The sequence below is a fragment of the Neomonachus schauinslandi genome, chromosome 1 (genome assembly GCF_002201575.2).
Source record: "Neomonachus schauinslandi chromosome 1, ASM220157v2, whole genome shotgun sequence".
NCBI classification, from domain to species: Eukaryota; Metazoa; Chordata; class Mammalia; order Carnivora; family Phocidae; genus Neomonachus; species Neomonachus schauinslandi.
This window is the reverse complement of record NC_058403.1, coordinates 14,003,844-14,025,287: the sequence shown is the minus strand read 5'-3', so window position 1 is coordinate 14,025,287 and position 21,444 is coordinate 14,003,844. Positions and strand designations below refer to the sequence as shown.

The 21,444-nt window shown below is 34.7% G+C and overlaps 2 protein-coding genes across 2 annotated transcripts; both read right to left on the bottom strand.

The window, feature by feature from the left end:
• Positions 1-708: 708 nt before the first annotated feature.
• LOC123324335 (keratin-associated protein 19-6-like) lies at positions 709-909 on the bottom strand. Its single transcript, XM_044913627.1, has one exon. It carries the CDS (start codon positions 904-906, stop codon positions 709-711), a length of 198 nt encoding a protein of 65 aa, XP_044769562.1. The 5' UTR covers positions 907-909.
• A 7,399-nt stretch (positions 910-8,308) lies between these two features.
• LOC123324333 (keratin-associated protein 19-6-like) lies at positions 8,309-8,514 on the bottom strand. Its single transcript, XM_044913623.1, has one exon. It carries the CDS (start codon positions 8,498-8,500, stop codon positions 8,309-8,311), a length of 192 nt encoding a protein of 63 aa, XP_044769558.1. The 5' UTR covers positions 8,501-8,514.
• Positions 8,515-21,444: the final 12,930 nt, after the last annotated feature.

Below are 21,444 nucleotides of genomic sequence, written 5' to 3'. Positions count from 1 at the left end.
ATAGTATAGTCATCCAAGGAAGTCATCAAGCTATTACTTTCTCTGATCTAGCCAGTGTAAAGCTAATATACTATGAGTAGTTTGACTAAAAGTGACTATCTGGCTAAACAAATCTATTTTTATATTTAGTAAATAAGTCTGAGTCTTTCAAATCCATCTTAAATATTTTAAATAACATTTGAACTTAGCATTGCTTGCTAGTTATTTTTTTCAGATCCAGCTAAACTAGAAATTAATAGCTTCGAGATTCTGAATCAAAACTAATGCCACTAAACAAAATTAGGTGGTTATGTGGAAAGCAGATTAATCCTCATAAACTCTGTGTTTATATTATTATGATAATTGCAGGGACATGTAACCAGAACTTCAGGACTGTTTCTTTGAAAGGACGCAAGAAGGGAAATGCACTGTGAAAGAGAAAGTCAGAATTCAGTTAAATAAATAAATAATATAAGCCATATGTTCCATTTTAAATTAGCATAATTTATTGCAAAGGGAACTGAGAAATTCCACAGTTATGAAAGTGCATATAGGGGATACCAGGAGACATGAAGCAGGCAAATAGAAAATAATAAATAGTTCTAGAATCTAAGATGCTAAATACTTTTCATCTTGGCTTGGTCCCGGCTGATATTGCTTGGTTCAAGTTTTGGTTAATTTGAGTTAATCACCTGATGGCCTCAGATGTTGGACTTCCAGGGCAGGATTTCAGTAGAAATTAGAGAATCCATATCCTCCACAGCACAGTGGGCGGAAGCAGCCGTATCCATAGCCTCCCCAGCCCCAGCCCAGTTGGGGGTAGCTGCCACATCCCCAGCCACTGCCACAGCCCAGTTGGGGGTAGCTGCCAAATCCCCAGCCACTGCCACAGCCCAGGCCGCCATAGTAGTTGCCGTAGTAGTGCATGATGTCAAGAGTGTTGAGTTTGGTTTGCTGTATTCAAGGAAAGATCTTGAGTGTGAATGTCAGCATGTGTAAAGGGATGCTTATATACCTTGGTTAGAGCATGTAATAAATCACGTGTATACCCTCCTTTTGTGTCATTTCTTAATTACCTACTTGACACAACTCACTCACTCATTGTCCCCTGACATGGAGAGGCCCTCACACTCATTAAAATGTTTGAGATTGCTTTGGTGCCTAGTTAGGGTGGCCTCTAAAAGTTATTGCTTTGCTTTGTAAGAAGGAATGCAGTATCTTCAAAGGCTGAACATATCAGACCCCAGACAGAATTCTTCATAGCTAGGCATGCCAATCATATCTGATGGTGTTGTGTTTCTTAATGAAATATTTCTTCATCTCGTTCTTTTTTTTTTTTTTTTGGTTGCTGTGCTTCATTTACAAATTAAATCAAAGAAATGGGTCAAAATCAAAGCTCTATCATCTATCATATCCTTTTAAAGCATCTTATTCCTCAGTCTAAAAAGTGAGTTATTTACCTCTTTCAGGCATAAGGAAATGGATACATTTGAGAGCCAAGAAGAATTCAGAAGGAATTCTAGAAAATAAATAAATAGATAAAGGATCTGTGTTTTCTTTGATTTTAGAACATTGGCCACATAACCGACATACCTTTTACTTTTCACATTACTTTCAAAAATAAAAACCAGTTTTGCTTGTTATAATTGATGAACCAATATTGGTATATAATTATCAACTAAAATCCATAGTTTACATTTCATTTTTTGTGTTGTACAGTTCCATGGGCTTTGACAAGCATGGGATAAAATTGTTCACAAACTGAAGGCAAGTCACAGCAACCAAAAATTTATTTCAGTGTATCTTTAAAAGCTGACTAAAAGTTATCCTCCCAAATCCTAACTCTCCTCTCTGGTATAAAATCTATCCAAGTTACTTCTCAAAATGCAGATTATGGGGCACCTGGGTGGCTCGGTTAGTTAAGCGTCTGCCTTCGGCTCAGGTCATGATCCCAGGGTCCTGGGATCGAGCCCAACATGGGGTCCCTGCTTGGTGGGCAGCAAGCTTCTCCCTCTCCCTCTGCCACTCCCCCTGCTTGTGCTTGCTCTATCTCTCTCTCTCTGTCAAATAAATAAATATATTTTTTTAAATGCAGAATATATCTTCTCTTTATTTTTACATTCACTCTTTCCTCTCATTTCATCACCCATATATCTAACATCATATTCAATCTCTCTTTTTAAATTAATAGACCATTTTTAGTACACTTTTAAGTTTACAGAAAAATTGAGCAAAAAATACAGAGTTTCTATACCCTCGACACACACACACACATGCACTTCCCCTTATTATTAAACATTTGAGTTAGTATGGTATATTAGTTACAATTAATGAACCAATATTTATGTTATTATTAGTTAAAGTTTATAGTTTAGGGTTCTTATTCTATGGGTTTTAACAAATGCATAATTTCATGTACCACCATTAAACCCCCCCAAAATCCTCTGCACTCCACCCACTCTTCCCTCCCCCCAAACTCTTGCAACCACTAATCTTGCTGTCTTCATAGTTTCGCTTTTGCCAGAATGTCATAGTTGGAATTACACAGTATGTAGCTTTTTCACATTAACTTCTTTCACTTAGCAATAAGCTTTCGTGATTCCTCCACATCCTTTGCGGCTTGATAGCTCATTTATTTTTATCACTGGATAATATTCCATTGTCTGGAGGTGCCACAGTGTGTTTATCCATTCCCCTATTGAAGGAATCTTTTTTTTTTTTTAAGATTTTTTTTTTTTTTGAGAGAGAGAGAGTGAGAGAGAGAGAGAGCACAAGAGGGGGGAGCGGGAGACGGAGAAGCAGACTCCCCGCCGAGCAGGGAGCCCGATGCGGGACTCGATCCCGGGACTCCAGGATCATGACCTGAGCCGAAGGCAGTCGCTTAACCAACTGAGCCACCCAGGCGCCCCTATTGAAGGAATCTTGATTGCTTCCAAGTTTGGGCAATAAAGAATAAGTCTTCTATAAACGTCTGTGTTCAGGTCTTTGTGTGGACATGTTTTCAACTCATTTGGGTAAAACCAGGGAGAGTTATTGCTGGATCTTATGAATAAGACTATGTTTAGCTTTGTACAAAACTGGCAGACTGTCTTCCAAAGTGGCTGTGCCATTTTGCATTTGCGAGTTGCTGTTGCTCCACAACCATGTCAGCATTTGTTGTTGTCAGTGTTTTGAATTTTAGCCATTTTAATAGGTATGTTACAACTTCTTTTAGAATATCATCGAGGCTGTGTCACCCATTAACCATTAGGCTACGGCAGCTAAATCAAATTGTAAAGTATGTGAAGTTTCTCTTTGCTACCCATCAATTTTCAATCAGCCCACAGTCAATCCATTTTCTTTCCACTTGTATTCCTTTTGCCTATTCTGTGCTCTTTTTTTCTTTTCTGCTCAGGAAATACCATCCTACTCTCTACTAACAAATATGTGTTGTTAAGTTCTCAGTGTCAAAAAGATAATCCAAATCCAAGGGCTCTGTCAAATTCAGTAAGCTTTCATTATACGTTGGAAATGCCTTCAGAATCTCCAAAATGTACCCCCTGCTTGTGTTCCCTCTCTTGCTCTCTCTCTCTGTCAAATAAATAAATAAAATCTTTAAAAAAAAAAAAGAGGGGGGCGCCTGGGTGGCTCAGTCATTAAGCGTCTGCCTTCGGCTCAGGTCATGATCCCAGGGTCCTGGGATCGAGCCCCGCATCAGGCTCCCTGCTCAGTGGAAAGCCTGCTTCTCCCTCTCCCACTCCCCCTGCTTGTGTTCCCTCTCTCGCTCTCTCTCTCTGTCAAATAAATAAATAAAATCTTTAAAAAAAAAAAGAATCTCCAAAATGTGGATTATAATGTTAAAAGATAAAGAGTAGGGAAAAAAATTGAAGGTAAAAGTCACTCAGCTAATTCTAAGAAGTTAGTCACTTATTGTCAAAGCTGACCCAAACCTGGTTAAGTTCTTCCAATGCTGCCCTTAATTTTAGGCTTGAATCTTTAAGTTCTTTAGAATTTTATAGGACCTCAAATACAGTGTTCAGGTTTTCTTCATTTTTTTAAATTTAATTTTATTTATTTATGTGTCAGAGAGAGAGATAGAGCACAAGCAGGGGGAGAAGCAAGCAGAGAGAGAAGCAGGCTCCCCGCTGAGCAAGGAGCCCAATGCAGGACTGGATCCCAGGACCTTGGGATCATGACCTGAGCCAAAGGCAGATGTTTAACTGACTGAGCCACCCAGGCATCTCAGGTTTTCTCTGTTTTATAAGTAATTTTCAAGCAGTGCAATTTCCAGTTGGATTTCATTACTTTTTAAAATATCTACCATGTAATAGAAACACAAACAATAAGTGCTGAAAGGACGAATGAATTCTAAGGTCTGTAAAAATAAGCACCATGTTTCTCACAGGTATGGATAACAATTCTGGCTGCATGTAAACAATAAGGATTTAAAAAAGGAATAAGCTCAAAAGGCTTTCTGACTTTAGAGGAATGTATAACCATCATATCATTTGGGTTGGTTCTTTTTTTTCAAGTATAATAATGAATTCTATCTTATATATAAATTTAGGCATAAAATTTGATGAATTCTTGCAAATATGCATTCACTGCCTATACCAAGCATACCTTAATGCCTAAAATGTCTCTATTGTTCCTTTTTGGTCAACATCACTCTATAGAAATAACCATCCTTCTAGATTTTGACAACAGCTTCAGTAGACCTTATCAATAATTTTCCAAAATGGGGGGGGGGGTGTGCCTGGATGGCTCAGTCGGTTGAGCAGCCAGCTCTTTGTTTTGGCTCAGGTTGTGATCTCATGGGTTATGATCTCATGGGTTATGAGATGGAGCCTGGCTTGATTGTAGGGCCCCATGCTCAGCAGGGAGTCTGCTTGAATATTCTTTCCCTCTGCAACTCCCCCTGTGCATGCTCTTTCTCTCTCTCAAATAAATAAATAAATCTTTTTTTTTTTTTAAGATTTTGTTTTTTTATTTATTTGCGAGAGAGAGAATGAGAGACAGAAAGCATGAGAGGGAGGAGGGTCAGAGGGAGAAGCAGACTCCCTGCTGAGCAGGGAGCCCGATGTGGGACTCGATCCCGGGACTCCAGGATCATGACCTGAGCCGAAGGCAGTCGCTTAACCAACTGAGCCACCCAGGCGCCCTAAATAAATAAATCTTTAAAAAAATATATTAATAATTTTCCAAAATGGTTGTTAGATTTGCAGTCCCACCAGCAATGTAAGAGTTTCGGTTGCTCTACATCTTTGACAATACTTGTTATTTTCAGACTATTTAATTTGATCATTCTTATGGACATGTGATTATATTGGAGTATTGTTTTAATTTGTTTTTTACCTGAGAAGTAATGATATTGGGCTCCATTATATATCTGCCTATTGATCAATTAGATATCCTCTTTTTTGAAGTGTCTTTTCAAGTATTTTGTTCATTTTTAGTTCAATTTTTAATATTTTAGTATTGATTTGTAGGAGCTCTTTATACTTGAATACTGGTATTTTGTCAGATCTGTGTTCTGGAAATATTTTCTTCCTGTATATGCCTTATTTTTTTTCACTTTAAAATGGTGTCTATATATGAGCAGAACTTCTTAATATAATGAGTGGGCCTGATTCATTAATTTAGAAAAAAATTTATGTTTAATGCTTTTTCTTTTTTTTTTTAAGATTTTATTTGTTTATTTGAGAGAGAGAATGAGATAGAGAGAGCATGAGAGGGGCGAGGGTCAGAGGGAGAAGGAGACTCCCCGCTGAGCAGGGAGCCTGATGCAGGACTTGATCCAAGGACTCCAGGATCATGACCCGAACCGAAGGCAGTCGCTTAACCAACGAAGCCACCCAGGCGCCTGTTTAATGCTTTTTCTTATCTTAATTAAGACATTCTTGGCTGCCTCACATCTTATTCCTTAATTTCCTTGTCTGCTCTTTTCAGAATTTGCTCCATTTTTATTGTTCATCCTAAATTAAAAAACAGTTGTTTTTTAACAACTGTTAACAACCTGTTTTTTAACAACCTGTTAGCCCAGGCCTCCGTAGTAGTTGCTGTAGTAGCTCATGGTGTCAGGTGTGATGAGTTTGGTTTGCTGTTGAAGGCAAGGTCCTGAGTGTGAATATCAGCATGTATTAAGGGATGTTTATATACCTATGATATATAGGCAGAACATATGATAATCACATGTATACTCTTCCATTGTGTCATGCTGCATATTACCTGTAATGTTGTAACTCATTCTCCTGTCTCCTGACACAGGGAGAGGCCCTCATTCCCATTAAAATGCCTCGGTTTACTTACCTTCTTATTTAGAATGTCCTTGAACCTGTTGTTTGAATACTTGAATATTTCATTCTCATTAAGTCAACAGGAAGCCATAAAAACACAAATAAATCAAACAGGTTTAATGATGTCACACTCAGCCTATTTAACTCTGACAGATCCTCTCTCAGTTGTGTAGCTGATGATCTTATGATGGATTTTCTCTGAACTAGGTGACTGCTTTTCCTGGAAGGAAATGTGTTCTGGAGCTCTTCTCTTAATTCCAACATGAATCAATACAATCTAACAATAAGAGGTATACTAACATGCTAAAACTGCATTATACTAAGAGTGCTAATTTCTCTAATTAGTTATATTGATTATTTTCCTTAGATATATAAAGTTTTTCCTCAGACTATGATGCTATTTTCCAGTTAGTGAGTAAAATAGTTTTATGTGAAATTATGTTTTACTCATTGAAACTAAAGAGTACAGTCCTCTAAAGGTGATACTAAAATATCTGTACCTTCATCTATTCACAGTGAAGCTACGACACTTCTCCTGAATTGACTGAAAGGACATGATCCAGCTGAGCAAATTCATCCATGCAATCAGTAAACAAATCTGAGATTTTCAAATGCATTATAAGTTTTTAAAGTAGAGTTTAGATTTAGCCCTATTATTAGTTATTTTTACTCAGATACAGCCAAATTAGATATTAGTAGTTCAAGGTTTTATCAGAATATTTACAAATCAAAATAAATAGATGTGGTCAATCAGCTGTGATAATTAAGCTCTTCAAAGATGCATGACCAGAGCAAGATGTTTTATTTGAGAGCACTCAAGAAGGGAAGTCTGAAATCAGTGTGGTAGTAGGCATGGTGAAGTAGATGCCTGGACTTCAGTAAAACCTGTTCCAGTCTTAGGCTCTATTTCTTATGCCATTCTTGATCCTTAGCAATTCATTTCACTTTTTGGGGTCCTTTCCCATCCAAGATGGCAATACCGTAAGCTTTACAGGACCCCTGCCAGCTTCATAATTCTACTGGTTTTATTTAATTTGGTTTAACTCAAACAGAAAATATTCACTTTTGTTTTACTACCTAAATATATAAAACTGGGGGGAGGGAATGATGATATTTTATTCTGTATTTTTCATAGGCAAATATTTATTTGAAGTACTAACATGAAATGCTCACTCTTCAAAGGCCAGGATTACAAGACACTTGTTACAATGTATAAAGCTCCAGGTCAGCCATAGCCTTAATACCAATTACTTCACAAGTGATGACAGTGATTTTTAAATTTCCATGATGAATAGCAAAATATTTCAGTGTGCTGACAATATTGAAGAACTACGCCATGTCCCATCATGGAGGACCATGGGGAAAACATGGTAGAGTTTCACACAAAAAATGTTTATTTTCACTATATATTTAGAGATATATTTTATTCTATCACTATTTTTTCTTATTACTAAAATGGCTAAATAAAAATAAATTTTGAACAAAACAGAAAAGTACTTATTCTTCATGTCGGACTCACTTCAGATATGAAAATATGTAAAGTTAGTTCATTACTAAATTCATATACCAATGTTATTTAACTAAAAGCATTGAATAAGATTTTTCTGGTGTTCAGAGGAAAAAATCTTCATTTCAACTGAAGGTTATGGTTTACATATATCTATCTAGCCATATGGGTGTGTGTTTATATCTCTCCTATGACTTTGGCTTTTCATGGAGTAATTTATTTTCTTCACTGCCAATTGGGTGCAGTTACAAATAATCACTTTGATATTTTGAGTTTCATAAAAAAATGAAAGCCATGTATGCTGTTTTAACTTAGGACAATTTATTGCAAAAGGAACAGAGAAATCCCACAATTATAAAAGCAGAAATAAAAGACACCAGGAGACATGAAAGAGACCATTATAAAATGATAAATATTCTTAAAGTCTTAGATGCCAAATGTTTTCCATCTTGGCTTGGCCCTGGATGATCTTGTTTGGTTTAGTTATTGTAGTCAAATTTAAATAATCTTTTTGTGGCCTCAGACGTTGGGCTTCTGGGGCAGGATTTCAGTAGAAGCCACAGAATCCATATCTTCCATAGCAAGATGGGCGGCAGCAGCCATATCTGTAGCCGCCCCAATCCCAGCCACAGCCCCGTCTGCAGAAGCTGCCACATCCCCAACCACAGCCACAGCCCAGGCCACCAAAACCTCCACAGCCGTAGCCCAGGCCTCCGTAGTAGTTGCTGTAGTAGCTCATGGTGTCAGGTGTGATGAGTTTGGTTTGCTGTTGAAGGCAAGGTCCTGAGTGTGACTATCAGCATGTATTAAGGGATGTTTATATACCTATGATATATAGGCAGAACATATGATAATCACATGTATACTCTTCCTTTGTGTCATGCTGCATATTACCTGTAATGTTGTAACTCATTCTCCTGTCTCCTGACACAGGGAGAGGCCCTCATTCCCATTAAAATGCCTCGGTTTACTTACCTTCTTATTTAGAATGTCCTTGAACCTGTTGTTTGGCTTTTATGGGAAGAAATGGCTGCCTCTTTAAATTTTGTACATTCCAAACCCTAAATTGAATTGTTTATTACCAAATATATTACATCATTTACATTTGATGACATTCCTTTTATATTTAAACATTTTCTCTGTTCAGTTATCTCCCAAGTGGATAATTCCATATCCAGCTAAATTCACAGATATTTGTTCAATTTACAGCTGTTAAATCAATATTTTTCAAAAAGCAAATTTATTTATGAAGGTGAAGACTGAAGAAAGTGCCTCTGTTCAGAAAACATTTTTAAAAAGAAAGTGCAGTTGATTTTTAGACTTTTAATTATAATACCTTTATAATATTTTTGGCTTTAAACACTAGCTTCAGAACTTTTTGGTTGCAAAACATGGAATAATTAATTTCAGAAATTGAGTGCATAAAATCCATCTCAAAGACAGGCTTATCAGAGCAGAAGTTCAATTTCCATTTCAAATCCTAAAAACCTCCTCCATAACGATTCTCTTCAAAGTTTTACTAAAATTGCAGATTGCATCTGCCCCTATGTTTTTGTACATGCCATTCTCTTCCTTTCTTTACCCTTCTTTAGTAATCCATGTAAGACTTCTATTGTCATTCTCATCCTGGCTTTTATTCTTCTTCCCTTCCTCTCAAAACCTACTAGGAACTACCAGGTAAAATTTTCAAGTTGACAATATTTCCCCTCACCCCTTCTATTGGCTTATTCTAGTAAATACTTCTTTCTATCTCCTCCTTATATCTACTGTAATATGTTTCCCTTTGTTTATATAATCTATTCTTTATCCATTTATTCTCAGGCAATTTCTAACTACTCTCTACTACCTTGTAGTAACTCAGGGTTTTCAGAATTTTAAAAGTATCTTAAAATTAGGGGTATCTTCAAAATTTTCAAAATGAAGACACAATGGTGAAATGACAGAACCAAGAAATATGTGAGAACATCTGCCTTGGACTTCATAGAATTCCTCCATTAACTTGGTTGAGTTAGTCAACTATGTCCAAGGTTGGCTCAAGTCTCTTGACTTGGGTCACTCAAAAATTTAATTTACATGATTTTTAAAAAAGATTTATTTATTTGAGAGAGAGGGAGAGAGCATGGGGGGAGGAGCAAAGGAAGAGGGAGAGAATACCAAGTGGACCCCCACAGAGTATGGAGCCCAATTCAGGGCTCAGTCACAGAACCCTGAGATCATGATTTAAACCAAAATCAAGAGTCAGCCACTCAACCAACTGAGCCATGCAGGAGCCCCTCAATTTATGTGATTTTGAATATACAGTTGAGTTTTTATGAGATTCCCACGTATTTTATCAAAGGTAAATTTCCTCAAATGTTTTAATCCTAAACAGCAGAATAGGGAATTAAACACTGTTTATAGAACTAATGAAGAAATTATAAGTAAATTAATAGTAGCTATCAATCTGTGCAACTCTCTGACTCGACCTTAGCAAGCTATCTTTTTAAAGCCAAAATATGGTTTGATAGGTCATAACCCAACATATCCCAAGTTTCTTTTATCCTAATATTATTTCATTATTTCTCACCCTAAACTAGAAATAATTGATAAGCTGAATTTTTCATTCTCAGTAAGTCCTTTCAAATACATAGAACCATAAATAACTCAGACTAGAATAAGGATATCACCTTTTGTCCATATAACTCAGCCACATCATATGAGACTGATTAATGGCTAATTTTCGTTCATTTGGATTTGAAAGAGATGTATCCACCTGAGATAGAGCACTAAACAACAAAAATTAAAAACCTCAATAGTCAAATAAATAAAAATAGTTTCAAGGAATAAAATGTGGTAGTTTTACACAAGACCAATTTTATTGCTAATGAGCAGCAAAATATCAATACTAAAGTATTATAAAATACATAGAAAAAATATTTGTCTTTTTTTTCCTAAGTGAAAAAATTATCAAAATGAAAGTATCCATTAGAAAATGAAGAATATATATTTTTTTGTAGAAGTATTTTTTTATGTTCGGTTGCTGGACCCAAAGTAGATTATTTTATTATTCTTTTCACTTTTAGGAAGATTCCTCTGAAATACATGTAAAATAACACTATGATAATGGGTAGGAAAGAAGAAAATGTGGTTTCACTTGGGATAAATAATAGTCTTTACATATCAATAAAGGAAACTTTTGTTACAAATTCCAAAAGTTGTCCTGTAACTCAGACACAAATCAATAAAATATGAAATTGTAGGTCACAAAAATACACTATATTATACTAGGAATGTCACATATGTTCTTTTTCTCATTCTAATTATATTGATAATTCTTTTTCTTTGTAACTTTGTAACACCTTCCTCAGGCTGCAAAGGTACTGACATGTGTGAGAATAGAATAATTTCAAATGAAATTTAGTTATAGGAGTCAAAGTTCTTTAAAAACTTGACCAAACTATATCCCCGATGTCCTCACCTGTGAAAGTACAACAGTTGATAGGACAAGCGACAGGAGTTGGCTGATTTTTTTTTTCTATCTTCAGGTTGTATAAACAAATCCAAATCTTTGTAACAAAAAGCCATGATGAGGATTGAGTTTTAACACTATTCATTCTTCATTTGCCTTGAAGTACAACTAAATTAGAAATTGAGAAAAGATTATATACAATAAAATAAAATTTTCATGATAAAAATGTAAAAAAAAACACGCAATAAAAGGTAGTTAATCTAACAGAAGGAACTATTCCCCATAAACTCAGCTATAGAATTGTAACTATTCATGGAAATAAGACAAGAACTTTACAGATGGTATCAAATTTGTAAATATATAATGAAAAAGAATTGGCATGATGGGGTAGATCACCAGGTTTCAGTGAACTGGTTTCTGATCTTGGTTCTGACACTTGTGGTATTTGTGACTCCAGGCATCACTTAACCATCTGGAGTTTCTGCACCTGTATGATATAAGGGGCAGCACAGTACAATCTTTAATTCTAGGTCAGCTCTCACTTCTGCGGTGGTCCTTGTATTATTGGATTTCACCAATGCAAATGCAACAAAAACTTTATTTTGTTCCATTACCTGAATATGCCATTCAAATTTAAAAAGGCAATATATTTTTATTACATCTTTTACATACTCTATTATGTAAAATACAAACAATAACATGCTTGCTTTTGATGAGCGATAATTGATTGGAAAACTACTTTAAAAAAATCCTTTGGATGAATGATGATTCTCATCAAGTAAATCTACAGAGTGATATATTTCCTGGTTGTATCTAGGTGTTTACATTTCATTTACAGTTGCAAAAGCCTTGAATGCCATGAAGATGGTGATGATGAAAGTAAAAAAGAAGAATATCTGGGTACCTGAATGGCTCAGTCAGTTGAGCATCTAACTCTTGATTTCAGCTCAGGTCATGATCTTAGTGTCATGGGATTGAGCCCCACGTTCGTCTCCATGCTCAGCATGGAGTCTGCTTGAGATGCTCTCTCTCCTTCCCTCTGCTCCTCCCTACACTTGCACTCTGTCTAAATAAATAAAATCTTAAAAAAAAGAGTATCACTGCATGCTACAGAGGAATGGTGATATGATAAAAATCTAAACCAATTATATCCTTAATACTACGTATATTTTAATTAACTAATTTGAAGTATTTTAATATATTTATAAAATAATTATTTTCATGAGAATGCCAAGTAGAAGAAATAGAGAAAAGTATTATATATAATCAAGAAATTCATTTAAAAAAACACTTTCGTTTCCTAGAAGTTCAGAGAAGTATTTTGATCTATCACTCTTCTTTTCTTACCGTGAAAGAACTAAGGAAGGACACATTTTGAAAGAAGGATGAAGGGCGCCTGGGTGGCTCAGTTGGTTAAGCGACTGCCTTCGGCTCAGGTCATGATCCTGGAGTCCCTGGATCGAGTCCCGCATCGGGCTCCCTGCTCGGCAGGGAGTCTGCTTCTCCCTCTGACCCTCCTCCCTCTCATGCTCTCTGTATCTCATTCTCTCTGTCTCAAATAAACAAATAAAATCTTTAAAAAAAAAAAAAAGAAAGAAGGATGAATTATTTTTCAGTTTGGACTGCATTGGTAAATGGAATTGTATAAAATGTGAAACATGTAAATTATTTTTATTTGTTGCCATAAATACATCAAAATTGTTAGACTTCATTTTTTATTCTTGTTTAATTTAAATCTAAGCATTATCTGATTAAAATAAAGAAAAAATCAACAGGTATTTGAGAAGTTATTATTCATTTCAGTCTAAATTTATTGTTCTTTTTTATGTCTTTATCTGTTTGGGAAGTAAATATTTAATACACAAGAAAGTATATTGGAGTCTTCATTGAAAGTTGAGTAATATCTATTTTTAGTTACATAATTGATAATAAAGAATTAAACAAAAGCTATGCTTTCAAATTAAGAGACTTTATTAAAGAAATCAAGGAGACATGATAGATACAAAACTGTGTAACTATAAATGTACTGGAAGCTTTAGGTGCTAATTATTTTGATAAATGGATCCAGCAAAATCTTGGTTGACCCAGAGGCTGAAATCAGATTGTGCAAGTCCACTCATGGAAGCAGATATTAGACTCATAAAGAAGAATTTTAATGGAAGACAGAATCCATATCCTCTATAGCAAGATGGGTGACAGCAGTTATATCTGTAGCCTCCCCAGCCACAGCCACAACCCCATCTGTGGGAGCTGCCACATCTCAGGTCTCCATAGTAGCTGCTGTAGTAGCCCATTGTGTCAGGGGTGGAAGGTTTGGTTTGTTAGGGAAGGTGTGTTTCCTGAGCATGAATCTCAAAATCTGCACAGAGGTTTTTACACCCTAAGGTATGGATGTGGTAAATCATGCCAAATATACCTCATTTTCCTTCCTCAGAAGAAATTTCATGAAACAGGTATTTTTGGCTTTTTTGTTTAATATGCATGGAGTGATCTTCCACTGAAGTAAAAATTTTAAGTTAATCTTTAGCTCAGTTAGCTCACTTCCTTTTATTAAATTTTGTTTATAATGAGAAATACTCATTTTCAATTTCAAAGACTATTCCTACATCAAGACTCACATAAACTCCACCTTATTTTGGTTTCTGAGGATCTCTACAGTTCAATCAAGTGCCTGTCTGATGACATCATCAAGATGATACCACTTTACTGCATATGCTCTCTCTTTATTTTTTCATGGAGAGGATTACCTCTTATTATTTGAGTTAAGCAGGGCACTAATGTTATTCTTAAATCCACACCCCATTAGAAACTATAACCACTTAGATGTCAAATATCTAAACATATTGAGATACAAACAAATTTTACTTGACTTTTGTGCAGTTCAGGGCCAACACAGAACAAGTTAGGTTTACCGTGTCTCATTAGGCTTGTTTCTTAATCTTTGACACACAGTATTTAAAATCTTGGTGCCTCCTTAAAGAAGGCACTTCCAAACTTGAGAAAAAACAGAGGGAAGAAGAGAGGGAGACAGAACAAAACAAATAAATATTCTTTGTTCCCTGTATTTAATCCTAGTCAAAACTGATGGTGCCTCAGTTAAATAAACGTCAACAATCCTTTGCAATTATGACCTGAAAGAGGTCAAGAGGGCATCCTGGCAATTTAGGACTACTTTCTGGGATCCAGGATCAATGTATTATGCCAGAAGAAATAAATAGCTCTATTGATCTTCTTGTGCAGGAATTGGGAAGAGAAACAAAAACGTAGACAAATGTGAGTCATAGTGATTTCTTTCAGAGATAAATCTAAGGATATCTTTAATATTGTGTATGTGTGTGTTAATTTGGATACTCAAATCCATCACCCCAAAGGATGAGAAAATTAAAGAAATATTTGTTAAGGGTTTACACTTAATATTAGTGGGGTGTTTGCTATTCTACTGCCTGATATCCATGTGTTTCATTTTTTTTATTTTTTGTTAATTTAAATCTTGCTACTTAATGACAAGGGACATATTTAAAGTTCTTTTGAGGAGAGATTACCACATGACTCTAAGATAATTATGGTGATTTAAAAAGTCACAAAATACTTAATACCATTGCTTTATTCAACAATTCAATTTTGAATTCTGTTGAGCTATATCAATATTATAGTTATATGTATATTGATCAGTAAATCACAGCATTAGTACTGGTTCCACCCCAGGCAGGACTAATGCAATAGAATATAAACTAACCTGATTTTCCAAAGACCTTCTTGATATCAAATGAGATAGGAATCAAATGCTCCATTTTGATTTCTGTACTGAAATATGCCTATGTGTACTGCATAAAACTCAACAATTTCTCAAATAAAAAGTTTACTAAAACTGACACAAGAAGAAATAAAAACCTTAATGAGTATATTTCTTAAGGAAATAAAGTTTGTATTAAAAAGAAAAAAACAGACTTCTAACAGAGAAAACTCCAGGTTCACATTGCTTTAGTGGTGAATTTTAGCAACTACTTAAATAATACTAATTATCGCAAGAAATAATATTAATTTTACACTAATTATTTCAGAAAATAAGCTCAATGTACAAATCCAGGATTCAATTATATATGAAAATTAGAAAATAAAATGCAAGAATATCATTAACAATATCAGAAAAATAAAATACAGATAATTTAAAGAAATGTGCAAGACTTAGTTTTTGATAGTCACAAATTAATGCTGGAAGAAATTAATAAAGCTATATATATATATAAAATGTTCATATATTGACCATAGATAGAATACCTCCCAAATTATATATTAAATAAAATCATTAATTGAAATGACAGTAGGATGTATATATTTACAAAAGATTCTAAAGTGTATAAGGAAATCCAAAAAATCTAGAATATCCAGTGCAATATTTAAAAAGGAAAAAAAACTTTACATTAACTGATTTTAACACTTATTAAACTCAAATAATCAAGAAAGTTTGTTATTGGTGTGAGGATACACAAGTAAGACAATGAAAAATATTAGGGAGTCTAGAATTAGGCTTTTTTCCCTACAAAGATTCCAAAACAAACAAAAGACTTTTCATCAAATGGTACTGAAACAATGGGATATTTATATGGGACAAAAAGAAAATAACCTTAATTTCTTCATAGTCTACACAAAAATTAATTCAAATGTATGATAGCACTAAGCATAAAAACTAAAACTTTAAGGCTTCTAGAAGGTTTTTTGTTTGTTTTGTTTTAAGACACAGAAAGCACTGACTGTAAAATAAAACATTGTGGAGTGAAATTCATCAACAGCAAGCCACAGACTAGAAAAAAAAAAAGTACAGCTATAGATATATAGGGCAGATGATACAGATAGGTGTGGATATAGATCAGAGATAGAGAATAGAGATGATAGAGGTAAAGATAGAGATAGAGACATCCATCATATGTAAAGATCTCCTATAACTCAAATGTGTAAAGACAAATATACCCCCAAAACCTGAGAACATTGAGAGGAAGATATACAATAAGCAAATAAATTGTGTGACATGATTAGTTATCAGAGTTATCAGGGAAACACAAATTAAAACCACAATTATATCACACTACTCACCCACTAGAAGTGCTAAGATTAAAAAAGAATTTATGTTTTTCTTACTCCATAACTATGATTTAGATTAACTTACATAAAATTTGAGTTGATTTAAAAATGTTTCTAATTTTTATTAGTGTGATTTCTAATACAATTTCCAATCTAATATCTCCATTGGAATTATCATCTTATGATAGATTTCCAAGAGAGTTTAAGCCTAAAGTTTTGGCACACAGTACCATACTTCAAAAAATTCTGCTAACATGCTTAATTTAAAGCAATTTTAAAATGTGGAAATAACAAATATTTGGGGGGGAAAACATCAGGCCCAAAAAGTTCTGTCTGATGAGCAGATTAAGTAGTCCTCACCCTACAAACGACTCATGAAGCAGCTAGTGAAAAGAGAATGAATAATGGGGTCTGCGTAATAGGATTTTTAGACTCCTTGGTCTAGTGGTTCACTACAAAGCTCTCACACAGCTCCTTGATATCAATTTCTCTTTGGTGATTCAGAATACTGTGGATAGAACCAGGAGCTAAGTGGCCAAATAAATTAAAGTTATATGAAGACTATAACCAGAATCTTAGTCCAGGGATTTTAGCATCCCAAATCAATGCCATAAATTGGAGTTTGCTTAAATATAAATTTTTATTAAGAATTCAAAAAACCAACTAAGGCATATTTACTATTTAATAAGTACCTTCAGTGATCACTGACAAAACTACTTGGGACTGGAAGTCATGATCCTGACTCAAAAACACAGAAGAGGGAAGAAAAATAGCAAGCTGGAAAAGACCAGCAACCTCTCCCTCTCAAGCTAAATCTATATTTGTTTTACACTGATTTAATAATGGAAATAAATGATATCCTCAGGAAGAGAAACAGTTACTTTCATTTGAAATATCATAAAAAAGGAAAATTATTAAGATAAATGACTAAAGTTAAGACCATATTGTAATGCCACATTAAACACATTTATTGGAAAATTATTATAGAGATCTCTCCGAGTGTAAAATACACTAAAGAAATTTCCAATGAAAAATGAGTGTCTTGAGAGTGAAAGGGGAAATAATGGCTGTGGTAAAATAGCCAATATTTATAGAATAAGTTTGAATTGCTATTGAATAGCTGTATATACAGGGACAACTCTTAAATCTTATGCCAACAAGTTGGTAAGCCTGCAATTCATCTTCTCTGGCTGATATAAGCTGGAAATAGATTTGATAAAATTAAACATTTGAGAAGTTAAATCTTGTTGTTGGATCATTCTCCCAAGAATCTTAGGTCTTAAAACTTAGTAGAAACCAAGTGTCTAACATCTTCCACAACAAATTGGATGGCAGCATTTATATCCACAACTGCCATACCTTGTTTTCAAAAGCTGTCACATCCAAGGTCATTGCAATAGCCCTGATCATAGAAGCTGGCATCCAGGCCTCCCAGATAGTTGTCAGTTAGCTCACTGTGTAGAGTTGATGGTCAAAGACATTTAAGTGTGACAGTCTTAGGTACTCTTTATATAATATTTATACCAAAGGACATATGGAAGAAAACCTCAGTAATTTGCTTTCTCATGAGAAAAGAGGGCCTCACATCTATTAAAACTAGGCTTGCTTTGGTGGATCAGATCAATTAATATTTTCCAATTAGTATTATTAGGTTTTAATTATGTTTACCACATATTCACCTTCAGTATAAATTTATTTTATTATGCCTTCAAGCAAGAATACCAGGCTGCTGATAATCCTGAATTTATATATTGGGGAGATTTAGTGCTTGCCCCATGAATGATATTATCATTTTGTTTTTAGGGAAAAAATCTATAGATCCATTTAAACACCCATTTCAAACTTTTTCTCTATCTCTCTTCTACCATTGACTATATCATGTTTTGTTGTAGATATTTGATGGCATTTCAGCCTCTACAACTTATCTACAACTTATCTACAAGCATCAGATAAGATCTGTTAATTCTATATAGGTTTATCTTTTTATCTGTTGAATGCCTACCACATAAAGTCTGTGTTCAATAATTCTTATTGAGTGAATGTACTTTCATTTGATTCAACTATATACACAAATCTCAATCACCATGATAGTGTATTTGGCACTCATAGAAGCAGTAAGTTTCTGCTTTTCACCCAGAAGTTCACTCATGCCCACTTTGGAAAAGTCAAAGTTCCTTTTTCTGGCATTTCACGGATAACAGGTCTTCATCCAAACTTGAGCTGCTCTCCTTTTTCCTACTCTTCAAACTAATTTATTAGAGAAAAAAATTCCTGAAAGAATGCTTCCTTGAGGGGTGCCTGGTGGCTCAGTCTTTAAGCATCTGCCTTCTGCTCAGGTCATGATCCCAGGGTCCTGGGATCGAGCCCCACATCAGGCTCCCTGCTCAGCAAGAAGTCTTGCTTCTTCCTCTCCCATCCCCCTGCTAGTGTTCCCTCTCTTGTTGTGTCTCTCTCTATCAAATAAATAAATAAAATCTTTAAAAAAAAAATGCTTCCTTGAATCTGTTAAGAGTAAAAATTGAATTCTTTTAGTGCCACAATTTTCCCATTTACCCTTATTTTACACTGGGGCGGGGTGGGGGGGGAGATCCTCACCTGAAACCTAAGATGCATTTAGAAGAGAGTCAATATTACTATGACTTCTATCTGAAGACATGAAAATGTTAACACTCTTGTAGCTCTTTTAAAAAATTAAGCACCATCAGTTAAGCAAGTCGAAATATTCCTTGGAATATGTTGGCTCAGTCACCTAAGTGGGTCATGGATAAGGAAACAACCGTGAGGGGAAAAAAATCCCACTCTAAAAAGGAAGTTTATTTTCCTGATTGGATATGTTCTTTATTTTTAATCAGTTGGGGGTAGAAAGAGAAGAGGAGAATTTGTGATGTCCCTAAAAGCTTTATTGAAAAACTACTACAGAAACAGAAGTAATGATTTTATATGAGTAGTTGAATGGTTCAGAGATGAATCCATGATTGGTTTCAACCCTGGATTCCAGTCTTGCTGGTGATGCTGTTGCCACTCCTTGTTCTTGTGGAAGGTCCCACCAGGGTTATGTAAGCTTTTTATAGAATCCAAGAACATATTAGAAAACCCTTTGGAGTAAAGGATCTGGAAGTCAAGCTTTCTGTTTCTGGGGTGCAGAAACATCAATAGATTTTTCAGTAGAAGGTCAAATCCACATCTCCTAAGGCCAGAGCCAGGACCAAGACCTCCATAGCTAGAGCCTAAGCCATAGATCGGACCACAGGAGCTTCTGCAAAGCACAACCAGAACCAGAAGCCAGGCCACTGTTGTCAAAGCTCAGGCCTCCATAACAGCTGATAGTGTCAGGACTTGTGGGTTTGGTTGAGGGTTGTCCAAGTTCCTCCATGTGTGAACTAGCACCAGCAGAGAGGCTCATCTACTCCCTCAGCAGTCCATGTGGCAAACCATGCTGATTTACTTCAAGTATATTCAAAACCAAGACTGTTTGACTAAATCCAATTAAACTTTTCTTTTCTTAATTAGAAAAGACCCAATTAAGGAAGCTTACATATTTAATTTGATTTTCCTGCTGAGTTTGCTTTTCACAAAACCTATTGCCCATAAGGAGAAGAGTTCATGGGCCCTGCAAAGCCAACCATGATTTAATCCTCCCTGAAGTCAACTATAGGCCAGGCTTGGAGGCCTCAGGCAGCCCTCTGATGATGTCATCTGGAATAGTATCTCCTTATTCAGTCCATTTCCTTGGCCACTTATTTTTCACCAAATTGAATCGTATACATTATTTTTATCTATTCACTGTTAAGATACCTGTTAGATCTATTGCTGATTGAAGTTGCAATACTTTATAAAATTGGAATTAATTAAACATGACAAGAGGACAACCATTTAGTATAAAATATGTATTTTTAAAACTTTTTCCCATTCAAGTTTTGTGAACTATCTCATGTTACATTTTAGCATTTGTTTTCTGAATCATGTTTTAATCTTTGGTAACACTAAAGTATTTTAGAGGTGAAGATTTTGAGTTTGGCACTTTAGTAGGCAATCAATGAGCCCACTATTTAATATTTATAATTTATGTTATAATAATAGAAAGAAATAATACATCTTCATATTCTTCTGTCAATACATCTCTCATTCCTTATAGCAAAAAGTAGTAAGAAATAATTAGTGTTTCTGCCAAAATCTGTCTTTACATTTTGCAAGGTCAAACAATTTTATATTTTTTACTATAAATCTTACTTGGTTATTAAAATGGAAATTGTATTTCATTTATAGTCCATTTACATAGAGATATCCCTTCCTTTCTTTCTTCCTTCTTCCTTCTTGCTTTCCATTCTTGCTCTTAACTGCATTCTAATGCCATATATATATATATATGTGTGTATATATATATGTATACACACACATATATTTTTCCCCTCAATGTTTAGAAACTATACAATATTTTAGGATAATAAAACATGAATAATAACTTACTGTTATAGAATTTATTATTATGGAAAATAAATAGAAAAAAGTATATGTGTTATAATTTAATATTGACATAGTTGTGGTAAAATCTAAAATCTTAAAATTTGGAATATTAAATTTAAATATTTAAGAGATCTGAAGATAAAATGGCAGGGTGGCCAACTGGCCTGGTTTTCATGGACCGTGTCAGTTTGGGCATTAAATGTGCCAAGTGCTGGGAAAACTCTCAGTCATTAGTAAACTGTTGATTGGTCACTTAGAAGTAATTCATATCTAAGAGGGTCAAACCAGCAAACTTTCTCTAGACATGAATGCATATATATTAGATCTTTCAGAAAATGTAAATAAGAATTTAACAGGTGGAACAAAAGGAAAAATAAACTTTTATTCTGAAGGAATTTTAAGTGGCATAGTACATAGCATATACGTAGAATAGAGTTAAATAACCCTAAAATAAAAAGAGCAAGGAAGGGATTGGTGTAAAATGAGACAAAAAGAAGTCTACATTTCTAAAAAAATCTTATATGCCCATTAACGTATTTTTATTTTATATTCCAGTTCTGAGGTCAGCAAACTGCAGCCCCTGGGGTCAAATCCTGCCAGTACTTGTAATTATAAATAAAGTTTTATTGAACAAGCACACTCTTCATTTATGTATTGTCTGTGACTGATTTCCTACTACTACAATGAATTGA

Coding starts and splice junctions, on each gene's coding strand:
- LOC123324335 (XM_044913627.1), bottom strand. CDS start 906: ATGCACTACTACGGCAACTACTATGGCGGCCTGGGCTGTGGCAGTGGC.
- LOC123324333 (XM_044913623.1), bottom strand. CDS start 8,500: ATGAGCTACTACAGCAACTACTACGGAGGCCTGGGCTACGGCTGTGGA.